Source organism: Enhydra lutris, unplaced genomic scaffold, assembly GCF_002288905.1.
Source record: "Enhydra lutris kenyoni isolate GAN:26980312 unplaced genomic scaffold, ASM228890v2 scaffoldscaffold15, whole genome shotgun sequence".
NCBI lineage: Eukaryota > Metazoa > Chordata > Mammalia > Carnivora > Mustelidae > Enhydra > Enhydra lutris.
The window spans coordinates 212904-235194 of NW_019154099.1; the positions used below are offsets into that span (position 1 = coordinate 212904).

The window sequence follows — 22291 nt, forward strand, 5'->3', positions numbered from 1 at the left end:
GGCTCGCTTTCTTCTGAGACCCATGACTGTCTTGAGTTCTGGAAAATTTTTACCCATTACTTTTCCAGGTGTTGCTTTTCTTATTTTGCTCATTTTGGTACTCTAAGTAGATATGTTTTGGAGCTTCTCAATCTTCTCAAGCTTCTCAATGTCCCCAGTAACACCTAATTATACTTTCATATTTTTTATTTATCTCTTTGTTCCATTCTAGGTGACTTCATAAATACTATTTTCAAAACTATCTGGGTATCATCTATTAAGTTTTTAATTTAAATGATTATATATCTCCTAAGAATTATATTTGTTTGTTCATATTTTTATATGCTCTTCTTTCATTACTGCATAATTATTTACCCTAATTTGAAAATATTTAAAAATGGATGCTGTTCTTTACCTTTTTGAGCATACTTAAAGAGTGTTTAGGAGTGTCTGTGTCTCTTTGGGTCCAAACTGCTAAAGAGTGTTATCAAAATTCTCCCTAAGAGTAATTCCATCTAGACCTTGTTCCTGGTCCCACTTAAATTTTTTTCTTTTTGTTTATTTTTCTCTTACCATTATATTTATTCACATGTTTTGGAATTTTAGTTTACAGGATCATTTTGTTTTAGAAGTTTTGTGTTTTGTTTTTAAATTTTCTTCCTTCCCTTTCTATCTCTGTGCACCTCCTGCATATCTAACAGGTTTTGTTTTCTTCAGTGTGTTCCCTTACATTCTTGCTAGCTGGAGCCCTTGAAGAGCTACACTTCAGTGCAAGGGAAAGTGCAAAGGAAAAAAATCTCAGTAATATAGCTTGTCTGTTTGGTCTTAATCTCTGGGAGAAGAATTCACTTGGATTTAGAGTTTGAATTTACAATACTTGGCTGTCTGGAAACATGTATATTGAGAAATCAACATTAAAATTAATAGTAAGAAATCATAATACTCTGGGATCTCTAGAAGAAATAAATACGAAACATTCTGGAGGGGTATAACTTCAACCCAGGCTACACTGAAGTTTCTCACTAAGGCACTGCTGAACATGAGTTCACAACTAAAAATAGAATCCACTATGAGAGACAGCAAGCACAAAAAAATAGCTGAATTAGACCATAAAGAACTTCAGATAATATAACTATCCTATGAATATTTAATATTTACATAATAATTAAAACTGCATTTTAAAAATTAATCAAAGTAAGGAATGGAAACGTAAGAAAAAAAGCAGATCTATCAGAAGGGAGCAGGAATATCTGATTAGCCAAACAGAACTTCTAGAAATGAAAAAAATCCACTAATAAAAATCAAATGACAGTTTAAACATAGAATGGGTACAGTTAATGAGGGACTTAAGAACTGCAAGACAGACCTGAAGTAAAACATGATGGAAAATGTGAAGGAGGAGTTAAGAGTCATGAAGATCCAACATACATCTAAAAGGAGTTTCAGAAGAAGAGAATCAGAGAAAAGCAATATTCAAAGCAATTATAGCTGTGAACTTTTTACAGTCACTGAAAGCCTTAAATTGTGATATCTGGGAAGTAAAACAATAACCAAGTAGGAACAATGAAAAGAAATTCACATCTAGACACATCATACTTTAAACTACAAAGGAATGAAGATAAAGGGAGGATCTCATGTAAGCATGCATCTCAGGAATGATAGCTTCACAGTGGGAGCTCTAGTTGCTGGTCTACCCCGAATTTATGATCTCTAATTTTAGTGAAGTCCTCTGTGGTATCTGGCAATCCTATGCCTGGTTTGCTTCCTTCCAAACCCTCCACCCAGTAAGCTAACCCCCATCTACCTCACTCTCATCATGTGACCATGCCTCCTACTTCATAGAGATAATACGTGGTTTGTAAGTGGAATGGTCTTGTCTAGTTTCGTAACTTCTCTCTATCCACATGAGTCCTCATTGCCTTCTCTTTCCCTATTTTCCTTCTGAGACAAAAAACTGTCTTCTTTCCTGCTGAAAGCACATCCTGACACAGGTGCCCTGAATCCCAGCCTTTCTTAGAAAATGTGTTCCTATCTATTATCTGTCCTTTTCCTATATTTTTAACATCTATTACCTACTTCCTCTCAGGATATACACATGCCCAAATCTGTCCCTTCTTGAGACACACCAAAAAATCACTGCTGTCATCTTCTTGAGTTAACACCATCTGTTCAGAGCCAGGCTCACCTCAAAGGAGTTTAAGCTCCTTGTCACTGCTTGCTTACCTCCTACTGCTTTCTTGATCCCCTGATGGTTCCTGCCACATAGCACACTGAAATGTTCTTGCAAAGGTCATCTATTACCTTGAAATTGCCAGGTCCAACTGTCATTTCTGACTTACTCTTATTTGGCTGATCCCTATCTGGAAATTCTCTGCCTCCTTGGTGTCCATAATTAACACTTTCTTGGCTCCTACCAGATCTTCCTCAGCCTCTTTATTTGCCATGTAAATATTAGGGATCATTGAGATGGTTTTCTTGGTCTCCTGCCTTCTCCCCTTCGAAGCATATCCATGCTGAGGTCTTAGATACAATTTTGATTCCTAGTCCTACTGTTCAGTATCTGAGACCTTGGGCAAGTTTCATTAACCTCTCTGAGCCTCAGCTTCATTATAAATTGATGGTGAGAATGTCTACCTCAAAGTGTTGCATTAGATGAAATATCGTATGCGTAAAGTGCTTTAGGGCAGTTGCTGGTGTATGATAAGGCACACTGTTTGGCAGCTGTTTTTTTTTTTTTTTTAAGATTTTATTTATTTGACAGACAGATCACAAGTAGGCAGAGAGATAGGCAGAGAGAGAGAGGGGGAAGCAGGCTCCCCGCCGAGCAGAGAGCCCGATGTGGGGCTCGATCCCAGGACCCTGGGATCATGACCTGAGCCGAAGGCAGAGGCTTTAACCCACTGAGCCACCCAGGCGCCCCTATGGCAGCTGTTTTATTCTTCTCTCTTCCTCTCCTTTTAAGAGTAGATGGGTATTAACAAATATAATAAAGGTTGTTGAACACAAGTCCAAGTAAACAGAATACTGATTATCCCAATATTGGCTTTTTTTTTAGTCCGTCTGGAAAGCCAGACTGATATAATAAATAATTCATTACCTGGGTGAAAATGCAACTATTAAATTGCTTCAGTGGGGGTGGGAAGTGAGATGGAAAACACTTTCATATGTATTTTTCATTGTTTTGATATCATAAAGTTGATTTTTACCTCTTATTTTCAGAAATTTTGAAGAATCTGAAGATGAGTTGAGAAATGAAGTAGTAGAATCTCTGGGAAAACCTGCTCCTCCCAAAGAGGAAGAAAAAAGAGAAGAGATTCCTGGTTTCTCTAAGGGTGCTGAAAAATTAGGAGGAGAGAAGATAAGCACCCAGAAATATACAGAATTAAATGAAGATTTAGAGAATATTTCTACTCGAGCTGACGACAAAATATGCATTGCAGGTGAAAACCAAGAAACATCAACAACCCATCAAAATATACAAGTGTGATTATTGCAGTTTTTCTTAAGTGATAAGTTAGTATCTATTAACTGTAGTATCTGGTTGGGTCCAAGTCATAAACATTCATTTTGTAAGAGTTTTCTAATAATCCCAGGGATTTATTGTTTTTTTTTTAATTGGGTTATATTAGTTAGCATACAGTATATCACTAGTTTTTGATGTAGTAGTGTTCCATGATTCATTGTTTGCCTATAACACCCTGTACTCCATGCAATCTGTGCCCTTGATACCCATCACTAGGCTAGACCTTGAGACTGACCAATTTGAGTGTAGAAATTAATATTTTACTTTAAAATTTCTATCAGGAAATCTTTGGGACAATATATGTGGTAGGCAGACAGTGTAATGTGTCTCTCTTCCTGCCACCCTCCCTCCCAGTACACCCAACAATGTGAATATATTGTTACATGGCAAAGGGGAATTAAAGTTGCAGGTAAAATTAAGGCTGCTAATCAGATGACCTTCAAAGAGGGGAAGGCTTTTCTTTCACTATACAGGTGGATCCAATGTAATCACAGGGCTATTTAACAGTGGAAGAGGGAGGCAAAGAGAGAACAGGAAGATGTCAGCGAGAGAGGGGCTCAGCCTGGTGCTGCTAGCTTTGAAGACGGAGGAAGGGGCCAGAGGCCAAGGAATCCAAGCAGCTTCCAGAAGCTGGGAAAGGCCAGGCGATAGACTTTCCCCAGAAGTCTGCAGAAGGAACACAGTCTTGCTGACATCTTGAATTTAGCTTTATGAAATCCACTTTAGACTGCTGCCCTGCAGAACTGTAAGATAATAAATGTGTGTTGTTTTAACTAAGTTTGATAATTTGTTAAGACAAGGAAAGAAAACCAATACAGTGTACAAAGTAATTCACTTAGAATAATGAATGTACCATTTTTGAAAACCATGACACTGAAATTTCTTAACTTCTATTGAATACTTTTTTGAAGCAGGTGTTGACTCTTAAGGGAGTAGGTTAACTGAGCACAGAGGATCAAGGCATGTCATGTTAATTATGCACCAAGTAATCATCTTACTATGTTTTATTGAATTAATTTCTAACAGCTTCAAATGTGTAGATTATAAATTACTTAAGGGCAGGGACTCTACCTGGTCGTTGTATCTTATGCTGGTCTTTTTACATATGGGGCTTAGCAGAGTGCCACATTATAACAATCCCAGTATTGAACATGTGCCTGGGGCTTAACAGACATTTGTTGATTTATTGTGTTGTTGCTATGAAGGACAGAGACTTTACATTTCTAAGTGGTAGAATTCTGCCTAAAATATATGCTCTGTAATAAAAATATAACTAAAATTGCACATTGATCCATTGCTGAGCCAAGAAAACAATGAGGAAGGGTTGGTCGGATTATTTCTAAGGTCTGCTTAGTGTTTACATTTGATATAACTTCATTAAATGTTGGGAAAGTATCAGGATTCACCTGTGGGATGAATTCTACATGATGTGTCTTTTATGCCTGTATTTTCCTGGTGATGTTGGAGGTACTGTTCTTTCAACTTGGGTGTTTTGGGTTATAATCTACTCTTTTCTGGAGTGCTCAGCATGATCACATCATGAGGCTCAGAATATTTAAAAATTTCTCACCACTGTGTTAATGTCAATCTTGGTAACGCACGACGTTGAGAGATTGGAGCATCATTAATTCTAGAAGTCTTTTAGTGGTCAGTGTATACATGTTTAATTTACTTTCAAAACATTATGTGGTTCAGACATACTAAATCTGTTGGTGTGCTAAACAAATACTAAGCAGTGCTTGAATGCATGGAAAATGAAACATGGTTCCTGAAAATCCCAAAGATCCAAAGACTATTCAGTTATATGTGGGGCGGGGGGTGGGGTGGGGAGGAATGAATGTTTAAGGTCAATATTTAAGAATAAGCCTATCGAGTCTGCTCCAATGACAAAATGCTTGCTGAAGTTTCTAGCTAAAAGCTGCCAAGCCTTATTCATTCTAAGATTTTGAGTTCTCTGCTGTAAAGTAAGAAGTATTCATTGTGATAAGTATACATACATGCAAGGTTTTTCAACCTACTTCAGCCCCTAATTCATCTTACCCATCTTACGTATACCATTACCTAAATCATGTTCTTGAGGCACAATCGATTATTTTATTCTTGATTTACGTTTAGCTCCATGTGTTAAGTTGAAACTATTGATCAGATTTGAATGTGTTTTTAGAATAAATTTAAGAATTTTTAAAAAATTTATTTGACAGAGAGACAGCCAGAAAGGGAACATAAATAAGCAGGGGGAGTGGGAGAGGGAGAAGCAGGCCTCCCACTGAGCAGAGTGCCTGATGTGGGGCTCAATCCCAGGACCCTCAGATCATGACCTGAGCTGAAGGCAGACGCTTAACGACTGAACTACCCAGGCGCCCCTAGAATAAATTTTATTAAAAATTATACATCTTGGTAACTACGTATCATAGCCATCAAACTGATCATTCTTTAAATGGTGTATCAACTCTTAACTTCCTTCCTAAGTACCTTGTAACATGTACAGTCCAAGTGAGCATAAAGCCCTCAACTATTAGAACTGATGCGTCTTTAAAGTCAATGGTGGCCTCAGAGTTAGGGTGGGGACAGAGAAGAAAATCAGCTGAGGAACAGTGGGAGAGGGAAAATTACAAGCCTGTAATTTGATTTTAGTAATTTGCACAACTTCTTGTTGTGGGTAACTTTTTTGTTGTACCCAAATCTATTGAAAGATTTAGCAGACACTCTATATTATATCATAGTCCTGGAGTCTAGGGTACATTTACATAATTAAACACAAGTATTCTGAAACATTTATAATTACCTGACCACTCTCTCATAATTTTGTCTGTAAGATGACTTTGTAAAAAACCCTGAAAATTATTAAAATAAAGTGTAGGAAGCTCTGCAGTGTTTTGTAGGTCTGAAATATTTGTTAAAAGAAAAATGTCTATTAAACCTGACAACCTATTTTTCTTGGGTATCAGAGGCAAGACAATTTTACCTTTAAATTCTTTCTCTTTTTTTCCCTTTCCTTTCCTTTTTCCTTTCCTTCCTTTCCTCCCTCCCTTCCTTCCTTCATGGCACACGGAGCTTAAGAAATATTAGTAGTAGGTAACAATTCAGCATTGGGAGACCGCATGGAGGTGCATATGTACTATATGGAGGAAAGTATCCAAGATAATGAAAATTACTTTCTATCACAAACACATTTTGTATCTATTAAATCAAAATCCTATTAGACACAAAGAGATTACTATGCAAAGAACATGTAACATGTATTTTATTATGTACAACCCAAATAAGAATGTGAATCCCCACTGCTGGGGGTTCAAAATATACCACGTTTGGACCACTCAAAAACGTTTTATCGGAATGAACAGTCACTCAGAAGTTCTCCAGACAGACAGTAGTTGACACATTGTTTTGACACTTCATGGTTATCAGTCATTCTGGAAAAAAGACACATAATAACCACACTAGCAATAGGGAAAGTGAACAGATATGCGAAGTATGTTTCCAGTGATGGGTGTGACAAAAATAATTTTGAAGAAACAAGATTAAAAAATGCTCTATGGCATTTCAGAATCCTTTTTTCCTATATTGCATCCTTTCCTTCTGCTTAGTCCACTTCGATTTTTTAATCCTATGGTTTTCTGAGGGTAGAAGGGTAGACTGCGGGTACAGTGGCACAAATCTTGCCCCAAGACTAGCTACAAGATAAGAAAATGAACTGGGCTGGAGTCAGAGCACCCACTATAATCCTGATTTTGTCCTTAAACAGCTTTGTGAGACTGGAGTCTTAAGGTCTTTAAAGTGTTCTTGTCTGTAAAACTGAAAATGAGAAACTGGACCCGAGGATTTGTAGGGTGCCTTCCAGCTCCAGTGTCCAACCGTCTTCTTTTTCTAAACTGAATCATCTCCACCCAAAGCTGTGTTATGTCCCACCATCCTGGGACTCTGTTTTGCTGCTTTTCCAACTGATGACAGAGGTGGCCCGCAGACGAGTCAACAGTGTAACTGGGAGCAGATGATGAAGCTGGCGGCGTCCCTGACTGGATGAAGAGTTTCCCAGGCCCCTTACACACACACATATCAGACTGTGCAAGAGGTCCATTCACTGAACTAGAAGGAGCTAATTATGTATGCAGAAAACACCAAGTGTTGTAGGTCTCTCGAGCCCTATCTGCATATCCACATACTTTTAAGCACTGCTAGTGATTCAGCACAGTAGTCCTAGCTACCGACTTAGTAACCATGAGTCTCCCTTGAGTCTTCACGCATTAATAAGGAGGACTGATTACAAGAGACATCTACTATATATTGTTACTTTTAATGAAATTACTTTATAAAGATACCTTAAAAAAAAAAACTTAGTTCTGGTTTTCAAGGTCTTTTCACATACTTTCCAAATCAGAGTCACTGAGAGGTAATGAGGACAGGTATTACCATCTACAGATTATAGGTGAAGAATTGGAATTTCAAAAAGATTTAAGAAGCAGCTTCGGTTTTAGGAGGTCTGATGTTTGTAAATGAAGATGCTGGAGTCTGGAGTGCTTTTCTAAAAGCCACCTCATCATCTCCCAAGGCACGATGCTGCCAACAGAGACCTGAGAGGACGGAGCCCATTCGTCCATCGTCACTATGAGAAGAGCATCTTGGCACGATGTTCTCACTCCGACCTTCTGAACAGCTTCAAGCAGACTTGCAGCTCCCGAGATGTGGAACTGTGATGGGATACCAGGGTAGCCCTTTCCATCAGCACAAATGTACTGGGAGCACTAAACAAAAAGCTACTCTAGTGAACCCCAAGCTACAGAAAGACTCTGTGCCTCTGCCCCTGACAAACGCCTGCGGACATTTACTGTCCGTCTGTCTTTACGCCCGCAGGGCAGTCACTGTCCCTCTGTCTTTTTGCTGTGTGCTTTTAGAACGGGATGACGCCTGCTTCAAGTGTCTTTTCTCTTTAAGGAAAACCGTCAGATATATTCAAGAAGGTCATCCACAGTAACATTTAGAATTTAAATATACCAGAATTTTTCTGTGTTCCCAAGATGTCAGGACAGTTCTAAAGTACTGATCTAATCGTCAGTTCTCCATTTTCCTTTCCACATTTCCTATATTCTAAAGGGAAATTCTCTTTCCTGGGTTCTAACGGACAGTGATTGGACAAACAGGATCTGAAAAATAGGGATTATACCAACATTACAACTGTTCATTTTTTCTTTCAGATCCACATTTTTCAGAATTTGGGACAGAATACTAATCTAAAATCTTTTCATTTAAACTATTTGGTAATTTTGCCTTTTTTTCATTTTCATTGAAATAAATATCCCATCTCTCTATATATTGCTGAGAGCACTATTTAGGCTGACTTCATTATAATACACAAAACGTTCAGGAAAGTACTAACATATGAAGGTATTTAGCCGTTTTATATAAATCATCTTTAATTTGTACAAATATGGCATTATTTAAGTAAGTTCTCCACAGATGACAGGAACGCTAGTTCAAACTCCTGATCAGAGAATCTGCTTACAGATGCCCGAGCATTGCTGCGGATTTGGAGTCTCTTTTCCTCAGACATGGAAAGAATATGAGCCATGGTCTCAGCGTAGCCTTCCTCGCTTTCTGCCAGAAATCCAGTTATCTCTCCCTGGTGAGGAACGACAATGTCAAGCTTCGGGCCCCCTGAATTGTGGGCAAGGATAATCGTGCCAGCAGCCATACACTCAACCACTCCTGAGAAACAAACAAAAACCGTGTAGTCTTTTAACATTTGAGAGCTTTCATAACAAGGATGAGCAGAAGTCTCCACAGATTTTAAGACACTCATGAGAAATTTAAGTAAATGTCTGTTGTGTTTATAAATATGCTCACTAAACTTCCACGGTACCAAATAATTCTATGTTTTTTCGTTTTTAAGTCTCATAATAATGCTGCTTTGCTCTTCATTGAAACAGACAAGCAGGTGAAAGAACAGTCTATAAAAAACAGACACACTGCAGGTTATAAAATAAGGTAGAAGACTACAGAATGTTAGCAAGATGACAGATAATGGTTACTGAAAGGTAAAAGGTGTAAAAAGGTATCATGAGCGAAATTTCAGGAGTTCAAACAACAGCATTAGGAAGTTTCCCTCCTCTCTTTACTTCTTTTCTCCTTTGTTGGCAACTCTTCTTCTACCCACTTGCAAACCGTTCTTGTTTTCAGCATTTTATACCAGGGCCCTCCTCTCACTGGGCACACTTTCCTTAGGCAATTCTACCTTCATCCATGGACCTTCCGGAATGAGGCAGTCAGTGATGCCAACTCCTCAGTCTGTGTTCCCAGGTCAGATCCCTCACCTGCGCTGCAGACTCGTGTAGACAAGTGCCCAATGGACACATACACACTCCCGTATCCCATGGATCATTCTTAGTCTACATATGGGAAACCTGGCTCGTCAACTGCCTCTCCTCTTGGAGCCATCTCTAGGGGAAAGCCATCCACCATTCACACAGCTGTCCAAACTCAAAGCCCCAGGAGGGCCTCTCTGATTCTTCTTTCTCCTTTATTTAACAAATCCAGTTCATCACCAAGTCCTGTTCAGTAGTGCTTCAGAATCTCCCTTGAGCGAGTTTGCCTATCACCTTCAGACGCAGCACCTCATAAGGCTGCCCAACACATCCTCCTGCCTCCCTTGTTTGGCTCTCCCTGCTCCTCACCAGCACCCCCGCCACGGCAACCACAGTGAACTTGAGGGAACAGAAAGCTTTAAAATCCAACACTTAGAATCAGTCTCTCTTTTCCCACTGGCTTCATGTGGCCATGTGATCTGGCCCCAGCTCCCCTCTCCTCGGGCGTGCTGTTCCTCCTGCAGGTTCTGGCCAGAAATCTTAGCACCTTAAGTGTGCCCACTAATGCTCCTTTTGTCACATGGGTCACAACGCCACTCCCTCTGCTAGACATCCTTTCTCCTGCAAGGCTAACTTCAAATACTGTTCAGGCCCGTTTCCATGGCACATTATTTCCTTGGGCAATTGTTCTGTGACCTCACACATCTGTGTCAGGTGTTTCTCTTGGGTGCTTTCATGTCGCCCTGCCCTTGCCCTGGGCACAGCTCTTAGGACCCTGTCCAGCAAAGTGCTACTCAACTGGTCATTAGCACACACAGAACTGCAAGTACCTGAACACCAGCTCCTGCCTCCCATATCCCCCAGCACAGTTAATGGTCACTACGTCTCCGTGCAGGGAGGCGCAGAAGTCAGACTGCGCAGAAGGGCCGAATCAGAAAGTTCTGGCTGTATGTCTGGGTTTCGTCGGGTGCTACCAACCAAGGAGAGACAAGAGTATAAGATAAACTATAGCCTTAGTATAGGAAACTTCACTTTTATGTTCTTCCCTTTCCCTTGTAACACCTGGCAGTGTGACGCACAAAGCAGCCTCTTGAGAAATACATCTTGAACCACATTAGACACAAACCAGTACTTGATTTTACATCAGAATGTATGCCTAATGGGGAATCAGGGGTAGAGAGAGCAATTTGTGCTAGAAAAAACAAGGGAGGCTAAATTAAAGGCCAAGGAGATTAAAGTCTGACACTTATAATGGGATTTGGCAGAAAGAGGAGAGGCCATTCCAGTAATGAGTAGGAAATCAGTAGAAGAACCAACAGAATCACTGTGAGGAGCCCAATGGACTCAGGTTTTGGTGCCCAACAAATCACCTGAGGGGCTTTACCAAAATACATCTACCTGGGCCTCACCCAGAGATTCGGATCTGGCCCTTCAGGGAGATGAGGTCAGGAACCTATCCCAGTCTGCAGATAGGGTAGGTGGGGCAGAGAAACTGTGGCAGGTATGAGCAGGGGCTCTCTGAATGAGGATCCAAGCTCTACCTCTTACTGTGATCAGACAAGGGCAGGTTCAAAACCTCTCTGTGCCCGAGTTTCTTTATTTGTAAGATGGGAATAAGAACTTATATGAAGCAGGGTTTAAGAGTGGATTAAGTCAAGTAATAATTGCAAAGATCTCAGCAGTGACCTACATGCACTAAGCTGTCAGTAAATATCAGCTATTATTAGTGACTACCTCCTGTCACGTCCTGCAGGGTCGCAAATGAATAAAGCTGACATGGTGACTGGGAGAAAAGCATTAAAACTGGATAAGAACTGTGGAAGGATAACTTCCACAGTGCTATCATTTTATCAAGAGAACCTAGAATGTACATCTCATGGCACCAAATGAGTCACTTAAAGGAAGACTCACCAATCCCAAAATGCTCATTCCACATGGTGTGCAGACCAATTGTTGCTTCAGACAAGTAATTCTTCAACTCATCAAATGGAATGTTTATTTTAAATTCCACATCTTCTTGAATTCCTAGCTCCTCAGCAAGCCTTCTCAGTTGGTTTACCCTCAGCTCATCATCTTCGTTTCGACAACCCCCAATGAGGATAAGTTTAAGGGAAGGCAGTGACTCAGCCACCTTCTTATTCAGCAATTTAGCAAAGGCTTTGATCTGCAAAGGATGGTTCTTTTCAGGCCGGAATTGGCCGATGGAAACCAGTAAATGTCCTGGGGTTTTCTTTTTGTCCAGTAAGGGAATGTCCAGAAATGTCTGCACGTCACAAGGCGGATAAACAATGTTAGTGCAATTTCCAACCTTCCATAGGGAAAGAATGTGGTTTAGTGTCCAAGAAGAATTGACCATCACGACATCACTGCAAGAACCAACAAGTCCATAGATAAAAGCAAATAAATAATAATAGATGAGCTTTACTTTGCTAAGAAAAGGATTCCTGGTAATGAAAGCTGCGTTGTTAAATCCAACATTTTGATTCTTCACTACAGAGAGCATGTCAGTGCTGATCGTGGGATAATGAACATAGCTTCCAATGCGACAACCGCCTAAATACTTAAACAGAGGAAGTGTGAACGCGTATCCCATCGAATCGATGTAGACGTCGGGAACACACTGCATTAGAGCTTCCCAGCCAAGAAGAATGGACCCTAGACTTTGGCCCAGCAGTGTGAAGTGAGGGTAGAGTGAATCTTCCACAAGATAGCGTTTCCTTAAAAAAACAAACTTCACTGGGTGAGTGAGTCTGATGTTAAATCTTTGGAAAGCACCTTCTAGTATCTGTTGACCACTGATGTTAACATCACCAGTATAAACGACATAAACTGCTTCAGGATGCCTAAAATAGAATGTAATAGTTAAGGTTTTCATTAGCAAAAAGTTGTAGATAATTATTTTCTCACAATCGTAAAGAGGGTTATTTTTAGATTGGAAAAAAATGTCTTCCACTGATTTTTCATTCATTATACTTGGTCTACTGATGCTCCTCTTTGAGTCTTCTGCTGCCCTGCTAGTGAAATGTTAGTCCTCCAAATGAGACCTTTAGTTCTTTGCTATTTACTCTTTTAAGAGTTTTGCACAGGGACGCCTGGGTGGCTCAGTGGGTTAAAGCCTCTGCCTTCGGCTCAGGTCATGATCTCGGGGTCCTGGGATTGAGCCCCACATTGGGCTCTCTGCCCAGCGGGGAGACTGCTTCTCCCTCTCTCTCTGCCTGCCTCTCTGCCTACTTGTGATCTCGGTCTGTCAAATTAAAAAAAAAAAAAAAAAGGAGTTTTGCATAGAGCAGACATCAACAAAAATTGCTGATTCTGTTTTTAAGAAATATTCAGAAACTTAATTTTGACAACTCTCTCAATATAAAATGGTAACAAAATACTAATAACAATCACAAACAAGAATTAAAACTTACTAAATGTATCTTTAGATAGGACCGTAGGTACTAAAGCATTACTCAGTGTTTTTATCTGGGAGATGCAATAAGATTCTAAAAGCTAGATCTGGTGCCTGCCATCAAAATTAGATCTGATAGAATTATAATGGAAATACGTAAAACTACACTCTTCTATTTATGCTTTTGGCATTTGTTCTGTGTTTCTAGTTATTCTTTGAGTCATCAAACATTTATTTAGTGTCTACTATGAGCTACTTGGTTCTGGGGATTCAGAGATTAGAGTCTTTACCCTCAAGGAGCTGAGTCCAGTGGGGGAAAGAGAGATACAAACCGAAAACTGCACAACTCTGTGGAATGTGTTGATAGAGATAGCCACAGGGTGTTGTGCAGACCTAAAGGACGAGCACGGAACAGCACCTCCCAGCAGCCAGAATCATCCTTATAAAATGTGAAAGGGATTATCATCTGATGAGGTGGCCACAAATTCTTTGACACTTATCAAGGGGAGGAATCTATGTCCCCTCCCCTGGAATCATAGCAGGCTCTGTGACTCCTTTTACCATCAGACTATGTCAAAGGTGACATTTTGGCAGTCTCTAGACCCAGGCTCTAAGAGAATGGCAACTTTTACCTTGCTCTAGAGAAGTCAGCTGCCATATAAGGAGTCTGGCTGCCGTGTTCTGTGCAAACCCAAGGCTGTCATGTGGAGAGGCTGTGGGGTGACAGAGATGCCTGACCCACGCCTCCCACCCTCAGCCACTATAGCTGTTGCCATCGTCCCAGCCCAGGAAGCAGACATGTTAATAGAGGCCTTCAGATGACTCGGCCCCAGCTGCCACATAGTTGCAGCCGCTTGGCATGAGGGATTCCCAACAGGACCTGTTGGTCCCCAGACTATTAGAAACAATGATACATTGTTTTAGCCATTATATTTTGGGGTGGATATGCAACAACAGATAAGCAGAATGTCATCTCTCTGTTTGAAATCCTCACAGGGTTTTCCAGAGCACTTAGAATAAAATCTAAACTCCTTACCCTATTCACTCAAGCCCTGTGTAATGTGGGCCCTGCCTCCACTCTCACATGCCCACAGGGTCAGCCAAACTGGGTTCCTTTCTGTGAACAAGCCAAGCTCCTTCTGGGTCCCAGGGGACTTGCAGGAGCTGTTCCCTCTGCTTTGAATTCTCTTTTCTCATCTTCACTGTCTCTTCCTGAGGCAGACAGTATGGTCTGTGGTTTATAATATGGACTCTGGTAACTCCATTTCCTCGTCAGTCAAATGAAGGTAACAGTAAAAACCTCATAAGGTTGTTCTGAGAATTTAGTAAGCTAACACCTGTAAAGCACTTCAAACAATGCTTGGCATAGAGTAAATGCTCAGTAAATGTCGGCTGCTTTTGTCATTTAGACTTCAGGTATTACCTCCTTGGAGATTTTCCCTAATTACTCAGTCTAAAATATGGACTCACAAATTATGCTGTTTGTATTTCTCACATAGCATTTCTCACCATTTGATATTTTTCTACTTTGCTTATTATCTTGTCTGTCTCCCTCAGCTAAAATCTAGGGTCCATACCTGGTAGAGCTATCACAAAACTTTACCAATGCCCTCAAAAGCTAGATAATCCAGTTAGACAAGTTAATGTGGAGTTATGTGAAGCAAAGAACTGGAGGGATTAGAGTAGGAGTAGGGAAGGCCTCAAGGAGATGGATAGTAAGCTGAGATTAAAGAAAGTGTTTTGAACCCAGGCAGTTATGGAAGATGGCAGAGGTAATACAGGGGTGGTGGCTGGAAGCCAGGATGAGCCGAGAATATAGAAATGTAGAGTGGAGGGAATTCTGGGTGAAGGCTCTGGATCTGGATGAAGGGTGAGTGCCAGGAAGTAGTGTAACCATGGAGGAATAATAGTTTTCCTCCTATGATACATCCATCAATGGAACTTCGACTTTACTGTTTGTTCCTCCTCTACAAGGGGATCGTAAACATTTCTGGGGTGAGGATGGGAGTGCAGGTAGGGAGAACAAAGCCTAAAACTTTAAATGACCCTTTTTAACGGCATACTCTTTCTAACATGGTAACTTAAGACTATCTAACTGGTAATGACCTCAACATCAGAATCAAATAGATGCGTTCATACAGATGATTTCCTCTGTGCCACTACTACTAAAAGTATTCAGTTTAAAGCACTCCTTATGAATTGGTGTATTTGTTTATTATTCAAGCTCTTCTCTACATATTCTTCCAAGGTGACAGTTATCCCCACTAAATTTTACAATCAAAGGGCAGGCATTTTCCCTTTCTTTCTTTCATTCTTTTAAAAAGATTTTATTTATTTGAGAGAGAATAAGCGAGAGAGAGCATGAGAGTGGGAAGGGTCAGAGGGAGAAGCAGACTCCCTGCTGAGCAAGGAGCCAACGTGGGACTTGATCCCGGGACTCCAGGATCATGACCTGAGCCGAAGGCAGTCGCTTAACCAACAGAGCCACCCAGTTGCCCTCCCTTTCTATTTCTTTATCATATCAACTAAAATTCCACAGGATCTTGTATGGTGGGTTGGCATGTAACAGAAGTATTTCCTTATTGAAGACAGTTAATTCCTGGCTATGAATAAGGTACTAGAGAAAGGTAAATATCTGGATAATGATTTTTTTAAAAAATAGTAATAATAAAGTAAATTAGCTAAGAAAGATGCATACCTACTTTTTCTGCAGGGCCCTTAAGGCACACCACAAAACTCTTTCTCCTCCTCCGCCAGCATTGCAGTAAGGATGAAAAAATGCAACTACCATCTGCTTTTTCCCATTTTTGCTAGTTGATACTAATGCTTTCTTTCTCTGTAGCAGCAGTCTGATTCCCCAGAGGATAATAAACAGACATACGCATAAAGTTCCACAGACTGCCAGCCCAGGGAGGAATAATGAATAAAAAAATCTGAAACAAAAAGGAAAATGTAAAAATCAACACAATGCCTATTCAAAAGAAACTACAAATTAAAGTCTACTTTTATATACCCGCTTTCTATATTAATAATGAAGACAAAATTTTTATAGCTGGAAGTCTGCTAACAAAATACTCAATTTTTAATATTCTAACACATATAAAATGTCCAATATCAAAAGGCAAATCCTTTTTAATTCCAATCGCCCCAGAATGCTAGCAATTCAACATAACTTTTCTTTTTAATTGACAGTGAAAATCAATGATGAGCCACCTTTCTCCTAACAGTGTATTTGTTAAAGGATTAAAAACAAATTTAATTACTAAGCTAAACAAGACATGTAGGAATGGCATCTGACCCTCAGAATTATCACACAGAACCCAAGCAATATGTCTTTGAATGATTAATAATGAACTTTTAATTTGTTAAAAGTCTGATGATATAGTAAATCATTTTCATTCTCTCGCTGCACCTCAAATAGAACAATTTCTGGGGCAAAAGGAACTTAGATACTTCCATTTCTATTACAAGTTCTGCATTTGATCTGTTTCTATGATCCAAAAATCACCGCCTTCTTTCATGTGCCTCTAAATGAGTTGCCAAAAATGCACCAACAATCTACTTCACGCACATTAGTGAACTCACTCCCACATGGCTGCTAAAAGGCTCTCTTACTGCCAGGCTGACTACGGCTCTGCAAACACAAGGAAGACCCAGGCTTGCTCACCACTGGATGCCAATGCCTAGCATAATACCTGGCACAAAGAAGGCATCCACTAAATATTTGTTGACTGAATACAAAATCTTATTACCTCCTCAGATATCTCTTAGATTGTGCTAAAATAATTTTTCAAAGTATGTTTTTCTGTTAGGGGTTGAGCAATATATCCTGCCTACGCTTTGGAAGGAGAAGGAGCTTGTAAGGCATAAAAATACCAAAATACTAAACTCAAATACTGAAATTCAAGACAAGGGGAAACAGAGTTAAAGTATTTGGTGGGGAGGGGTGACAGGTGGGGGACAAAGATATGGAAGGTCTAAGTTTGTGCATAGTAGTGAATAGCAGATTGGGCTCTGAAAGGCTTAATGATCCCAAGCATATATGGGGATATTTTGTATAGTTACAAAGTTCTCATTGTCCATAAGTAGAAAACACATAAATTCTTCAGAGAAATAAGTATCTCATTCATATTTAGTTTGGAAACAATTTCTCATGTGTAATTTCTTATTGTGAGTAAGTTTATACCTGAAGAGGTATTTGACTTATTAAAGTGATTTGGTCTCCAGATAACTTAACCTCTTAAAAATAACTGAAGACCATACAGCTTTTGTTTCTATCAGGATTTCCCAACCTTGGCACTACTGACATTTTGGACCACATAGTTCTTTGTTGCTGAGGCTATCCTATGCATGAAAGGATGTTTGGCTCCGTTCCTGGCCTCAACCCACTGGAGCCCAAAGTTCTGTCCCAGTTATAGCCATAAGAATTATCTCCAGATATTGCTAAACATCACCCCTTGTTGAGAATTACTCATTTACATTGATTATATCTACCAATATTGAGCATATGAGAAATGAACCTGAGGAATTAAAAACATGAATTATCCTAAAAAGAAATGACAAATCTATTACATGTTAATATATAATTTTTACTAAAAACAAAAACAAAAACCCTGTATTTTCCAAACCAAAAAAAAAAATAAATAAATTCAGTATGAAGACTAACACTATTTTGTATTTTTGCAAGATTCTTTACTGTCTGGCTTAAAAGAAGACAGTGGCTTTTCACATCTGCTTCTGCATTCAATCTTAGTGCTATGTTGTTTTACACGAAGTATATGAAGGCAATCCAGGCTCACTCAGAAATGTAGTAGGAAAAGGGAGTATGTTTAAATAGTCTTTTCAGATACAGTATTTTTCTGTGATATTATACCAAATTAGACAAGTGGCAATTTCTTTTTTTTTTTTTTTTAAAGATTTTATTTATTTATTTGACAGACAGAGATCACAAGTAGGCAAAGAGGCAGGCAGAGAGAGAGGAGGAAGCAGGCTCTCCGCCGAGCAGAGAGCCCGATGTGGGGCTCGATCCCAGGACCCTGGGATCATGACCTGAACCGAAGGCAGAGGCTTTAACCCACTGAGCCACCCAGGCGCCTCTACAAGTGGCAATTTCTTAATGGCCAGGTACAACATGGAATATGAAACCCAGTCAATGACCTTTTCATACTGTTATACTGAAATCTATTGGCCTATCTTGCACTTTGAATGGGTCTTTTACTTATACATGATTTTATAACATCAAGACTTGATTATTTGGAAACTATTGGTTCACGACTCATGGTGACTTCCCAAATGTGGGCACATTTCATCGAACAATATCCCCAAATCACATTTGTTAATATCACTACCCATCTTATCAAGGAAATCTTTTAATTACTGGAAAGTGGTCAAGCTCTGAATGGCAGATAAAAATTTTCCGAAGTTCTAATTTTCTTTTTTTAAGAAGATTTTTATTTATTTATTTATTTGACAGACAGAGATCACAAGTAGGCAGAGAGGCAGGCAGAGAGAGAGAGGGGGAGGGAAGCAGGCTCCCTGCTGAGCAGAAAGCCCATTGCGGGAGCTCCATCCCAGGACCCCAAGATCATGACCTGAGCCGAAGGCAGAGGCTTAACCCACTGAGCCACCCAGGTGCCCCATGAAAGTTCCGATTTTCACCTGAAAGTTTAAACTTTACTATTAGCAACAAATTCTGTCACTTGTTTTCTCTGAAGTGAGAGGATCACTTCATTCATTTTCAAATACCCAAGTCAGAAGAACCATAGTTTATCTGTTGGTAATTCTTTCAAGTAAAAACTATGTTCCATTAAAAAAAAAAAAAAAAAAGTATCTAATTTAGCTTGCAGCTTAGCAATCATACAAGAGCTTTTCCTTGAGATAACCATCATACTTCAGTATGGAGACATTATATAGTATATTAAGAAGATTATGTATTCAAGTCAAGGGTTAATATTTAACAAAATTAATAATTTTTACTATTTCATCAAGGACATTCTTAGTAAAACTGGCTTTAGCAGGTGCATGGTGTTGAAAAACACAAGACTGTAAGAACACTTTGATGTCATTGCCCAATTTGTGCTAAGCCACAGTTTTATCCACCATTACTTTTGCACTACTGGTACAAATGTAAAGATAATGAAAAAGCAAATGTTATCTTAAATTATTATAAACACAGTTTTGACCTTGAAGAACTATTAAAAGGGTCTTGGGGACCTACTAGGGTCTATGACCATACTTTGAGAACCATGGCCTTAAAGGATGAGCAGAGTTTGAGAGAAGTGGTAAGATTTGTGATTTATTTAATATTTGGAATACATGAGTTCATGTATTAAAGCAGTATTATAAAGCTTTCCCAGAACAAGCCAAAAGCCCATTTAATTTGAAATGTGGCTGACCTATAAGAGTATAAAGACTTTTATGGCATTTCCTTCTAATGAATCAAGTGGGCAAGATTCATAGGATATATTTTCAGATTGAACGATTTAACTTAAAATCAGAAAAAAAAAACATGTTAATGACTAAAGTTGAGCCAGTCCTTTATTGAGTCAGTTAGTTTCAAAGACACAGACTCTACAAATACATTTATTAAACATCCTTAGTATTTGCACATTAAAACCACCCACTTTTGGGGTGCCTGGGTGGCTCAGTGGGTTAAGCGTCTGCCTTCGGCTCAGGTCATGATCTCGGGGTCCTGGGATCACCTGGCGTTGGGCTCTTTGCTCAGCCTGTTTCCCCTCTCACTCTCTGCCAAATAAATAAACAAAATCTTAAAAAAAAATAAAACTACCCACTTTAGGGTCACCTAGGTGGCTCAGTTGGTTAATCGCCAGGCTCAGGTTATGATCTCAGGGTCCTAGGATCCAGCCTTTGTCCAGCTTCAAGCTCAGCAGGGAGTCTGCTTAAGAAATCTCTCTCCTCCTCTCCCTCTGCCCCTCCCCCATCTCTAAAATAAATCAATCTTTAGAAAAAACTACCCATTTTAGAATTTGTTTAAATATAACTAAAAATATGTGCTATTAAATAATGCTTACCATAGAAACACAAAGCTTTAAAAAAGATAACTATAATCAACAGTGAGTCATTCATTCAACATTTCTTTAGCCATTATAATGTGCAAAGACTGAGTTAGGGATATTTCAAATAGCAGGGAAGAATATGAAGCCTCTGAAAATAGAATTTCCTATTCAAAATGTTTTAAATAATCATTACAGAATTTGGAGTAGGGGGACAATAATGAAGAAACAATACCTGAATGCTGGAGAGAATATGTATCCACTGCTATTCAGGATGCTATGTGTTAATTACAACTTTTCCAACCTGAATAGGCAGGTGTTGAAAGAACTGTGTAGATGGAATATACTAGGTCTTTTTTTTTAAAAAAATAAACATAGGGCAAGACACACAAAATACAGTAGTATTACAATAACTAATATAGGGGAAAGTCCATTTTCTTTTGTTTTTCACCAAAATGTTAACAGTAACCATCTCTGGATGGTAGCTTGCCTGGCGAATTTTCTCTTTTGCTCATCTGTTTCCTAACTTTTCTACAAGAAACAATGTATTACCTATGTGATAAAATTTTACATAACTATTCTTACATCAACCAGAAATAAAGATCAACGGATAATCATGAAGCAGAGGATTCAACATAAACTTTGTATTTGTGAAAATAAAAAGAACCCTCACTAAAATGGAGTCAGGAGACCAGAAGGGGCAACGCAAAAGGAGCCCTATCACTCAAATTTCAATTTCAATTTCACGAAAAAACTGTCAATCATAGCCTCCAACATAAAAATCCTAAAGGGAAGGAACTGTTAATTATAGAGCCCCAAAGAAGAATCCTAAACAGGAAGAAATAATCACCAACAGGCCCCCACAGGGAATGGTGTACATCACATCTCCTACAAGAATACTCCTGCACGTTGGCGGGAGAAATCCTCACCACTCTTGCTTTTCTTTTCTTTTTTTTTTTTTTTTTAAAGATTTTATTTATTTATTTGACAGACAGAGTTCACAAGTAGGCAGAGAGGCAGGCAGAGAGAGAGAGAGGGAAGCAGGCTCCCCGCTGAGCAGAGAGCCCGATGCGGGACTCGATCCCAGGACCCTGAGATCATGACCTGAGCCGAAGGCAGCGGCTTAACCCACTGAGCCAGCCAGGCACCCCCACTCTTGCTTTTCTAAAGGACTTTCCTTCAGTCCCACCCCCAACTTCCTCATTCTCTAAAAAACAATGGTCCTCTCCTTTCTTGGACTTGCCTATGGTTTTGCCATAGTTTGTGCATCCAGAAATGCAACTCTCCGCTATTCCCGGAAAACAAAAAACCAAACCAAACCAAACCATTTTTGCTGGTAGGATAACTGTTTTATTCTTAAAGTTAACATACTTAAGTGACATATGTTAACAGTGACAGTTCTGATGACTGAAAGCGGGGAAACTACGATGTGAGAAGGAAGAGCCAATTTATTCTTTACCAAAAGGAGAGAAACGATAGTTTGGAAAATGATTCGTGGCTCCATCATAAAGAAAACTGAGGACTGAATATGAATAATTAATGAAAGAATAATTGGAGAGAGATGAAGAGAAAAAACAGAAAGGGAACCTCGATCCCTCACTGGAATGAGCAGGCGAAGAAAACGCGGTGAACTGAGTCTTTAACCCAGTCAACTCCAGTCTAATTAGAAGACGCCAAAGCGAGAGGAAGAGCGTCCACTATCCTTGAGGAAATTGCCTAGATTCGTGACACGAAGACCCCCCTCCCTGCAAATTTCAGTTGCATTGAACAGACAAATATTACCGTGAAACAAAACGCCTGCAGACCCACACCACCTGCTCCTCACCTCAATAACTCGCACAGGCACCAAACCCCTTTGGTGGTCGCCATCTTTCCTCGACCCCGGAACTCAGGAAGCGCTTTCCTGTTCTCTTCTCTATTGGGTCCTAAGGAAGAGGGCGGTGTTTTCTCCGCCCCCACGGCGTCCATTGTGCGTTCCAATTGGCTGTTGGTAGCAGCGTCCCATGGCCTTCCAGCCAATAGAATCTTCCGGGGTGGAGCCAAATTTTCAGCGTGGCGCACAAGGATCCCGCCCCCCCAACGG

General features: G+C 39.7%; 2 protein-coding genes across 2 annotated transcripts in view; one reads left to right on the forward strand and one right to left on the reverse strand.

Annotated features, from left to right (window-relative positions):
• LOC111147113 (serine/threonine-protein kinase Nek5-like) overlaps window positions 1-3466 on the forward strand; it is a 57066-nt gene extending 53600 nt beyond the window's left edge. The window contains exon 21 of the mRNA XM_022503013.1: window positions 3199-3466. Within this exon, the coding sequence (XP_022358721.1) occupies window positions 3199-3466 (268 nt within the window). The remainder of the gene's footprint in view (window positions 1-3198) is intronic.
• A 3256-nt stretch (window positions 3467-6722) lies between these two features.
• LOC111147119 (ALG11, alpha-1,2-mannosyltransferase) lies at window positions 6723-22111 on the reverse strand. Its single transcript, XM_022503021.1, has 4 exons — window positions 22034-22111; window positions 15898-16128; window positions 11713-12644; window positions 6723-9205 (listed from the first exon to the last, which is right to left on the reverse strand). Exons 1-4 carry the CDS (start codon window positions 22075-22077, stop codon window positions 8934-8936), a joined length of 1479 nt encoding a protein of 492 aa, XP_022358729.1. The 5' UTR covers window positions 22078-22111; the 3' UTR covers window positions 6723-8933.
• Window positions 22112-22291: the final 180 nt, after the last annotated feature.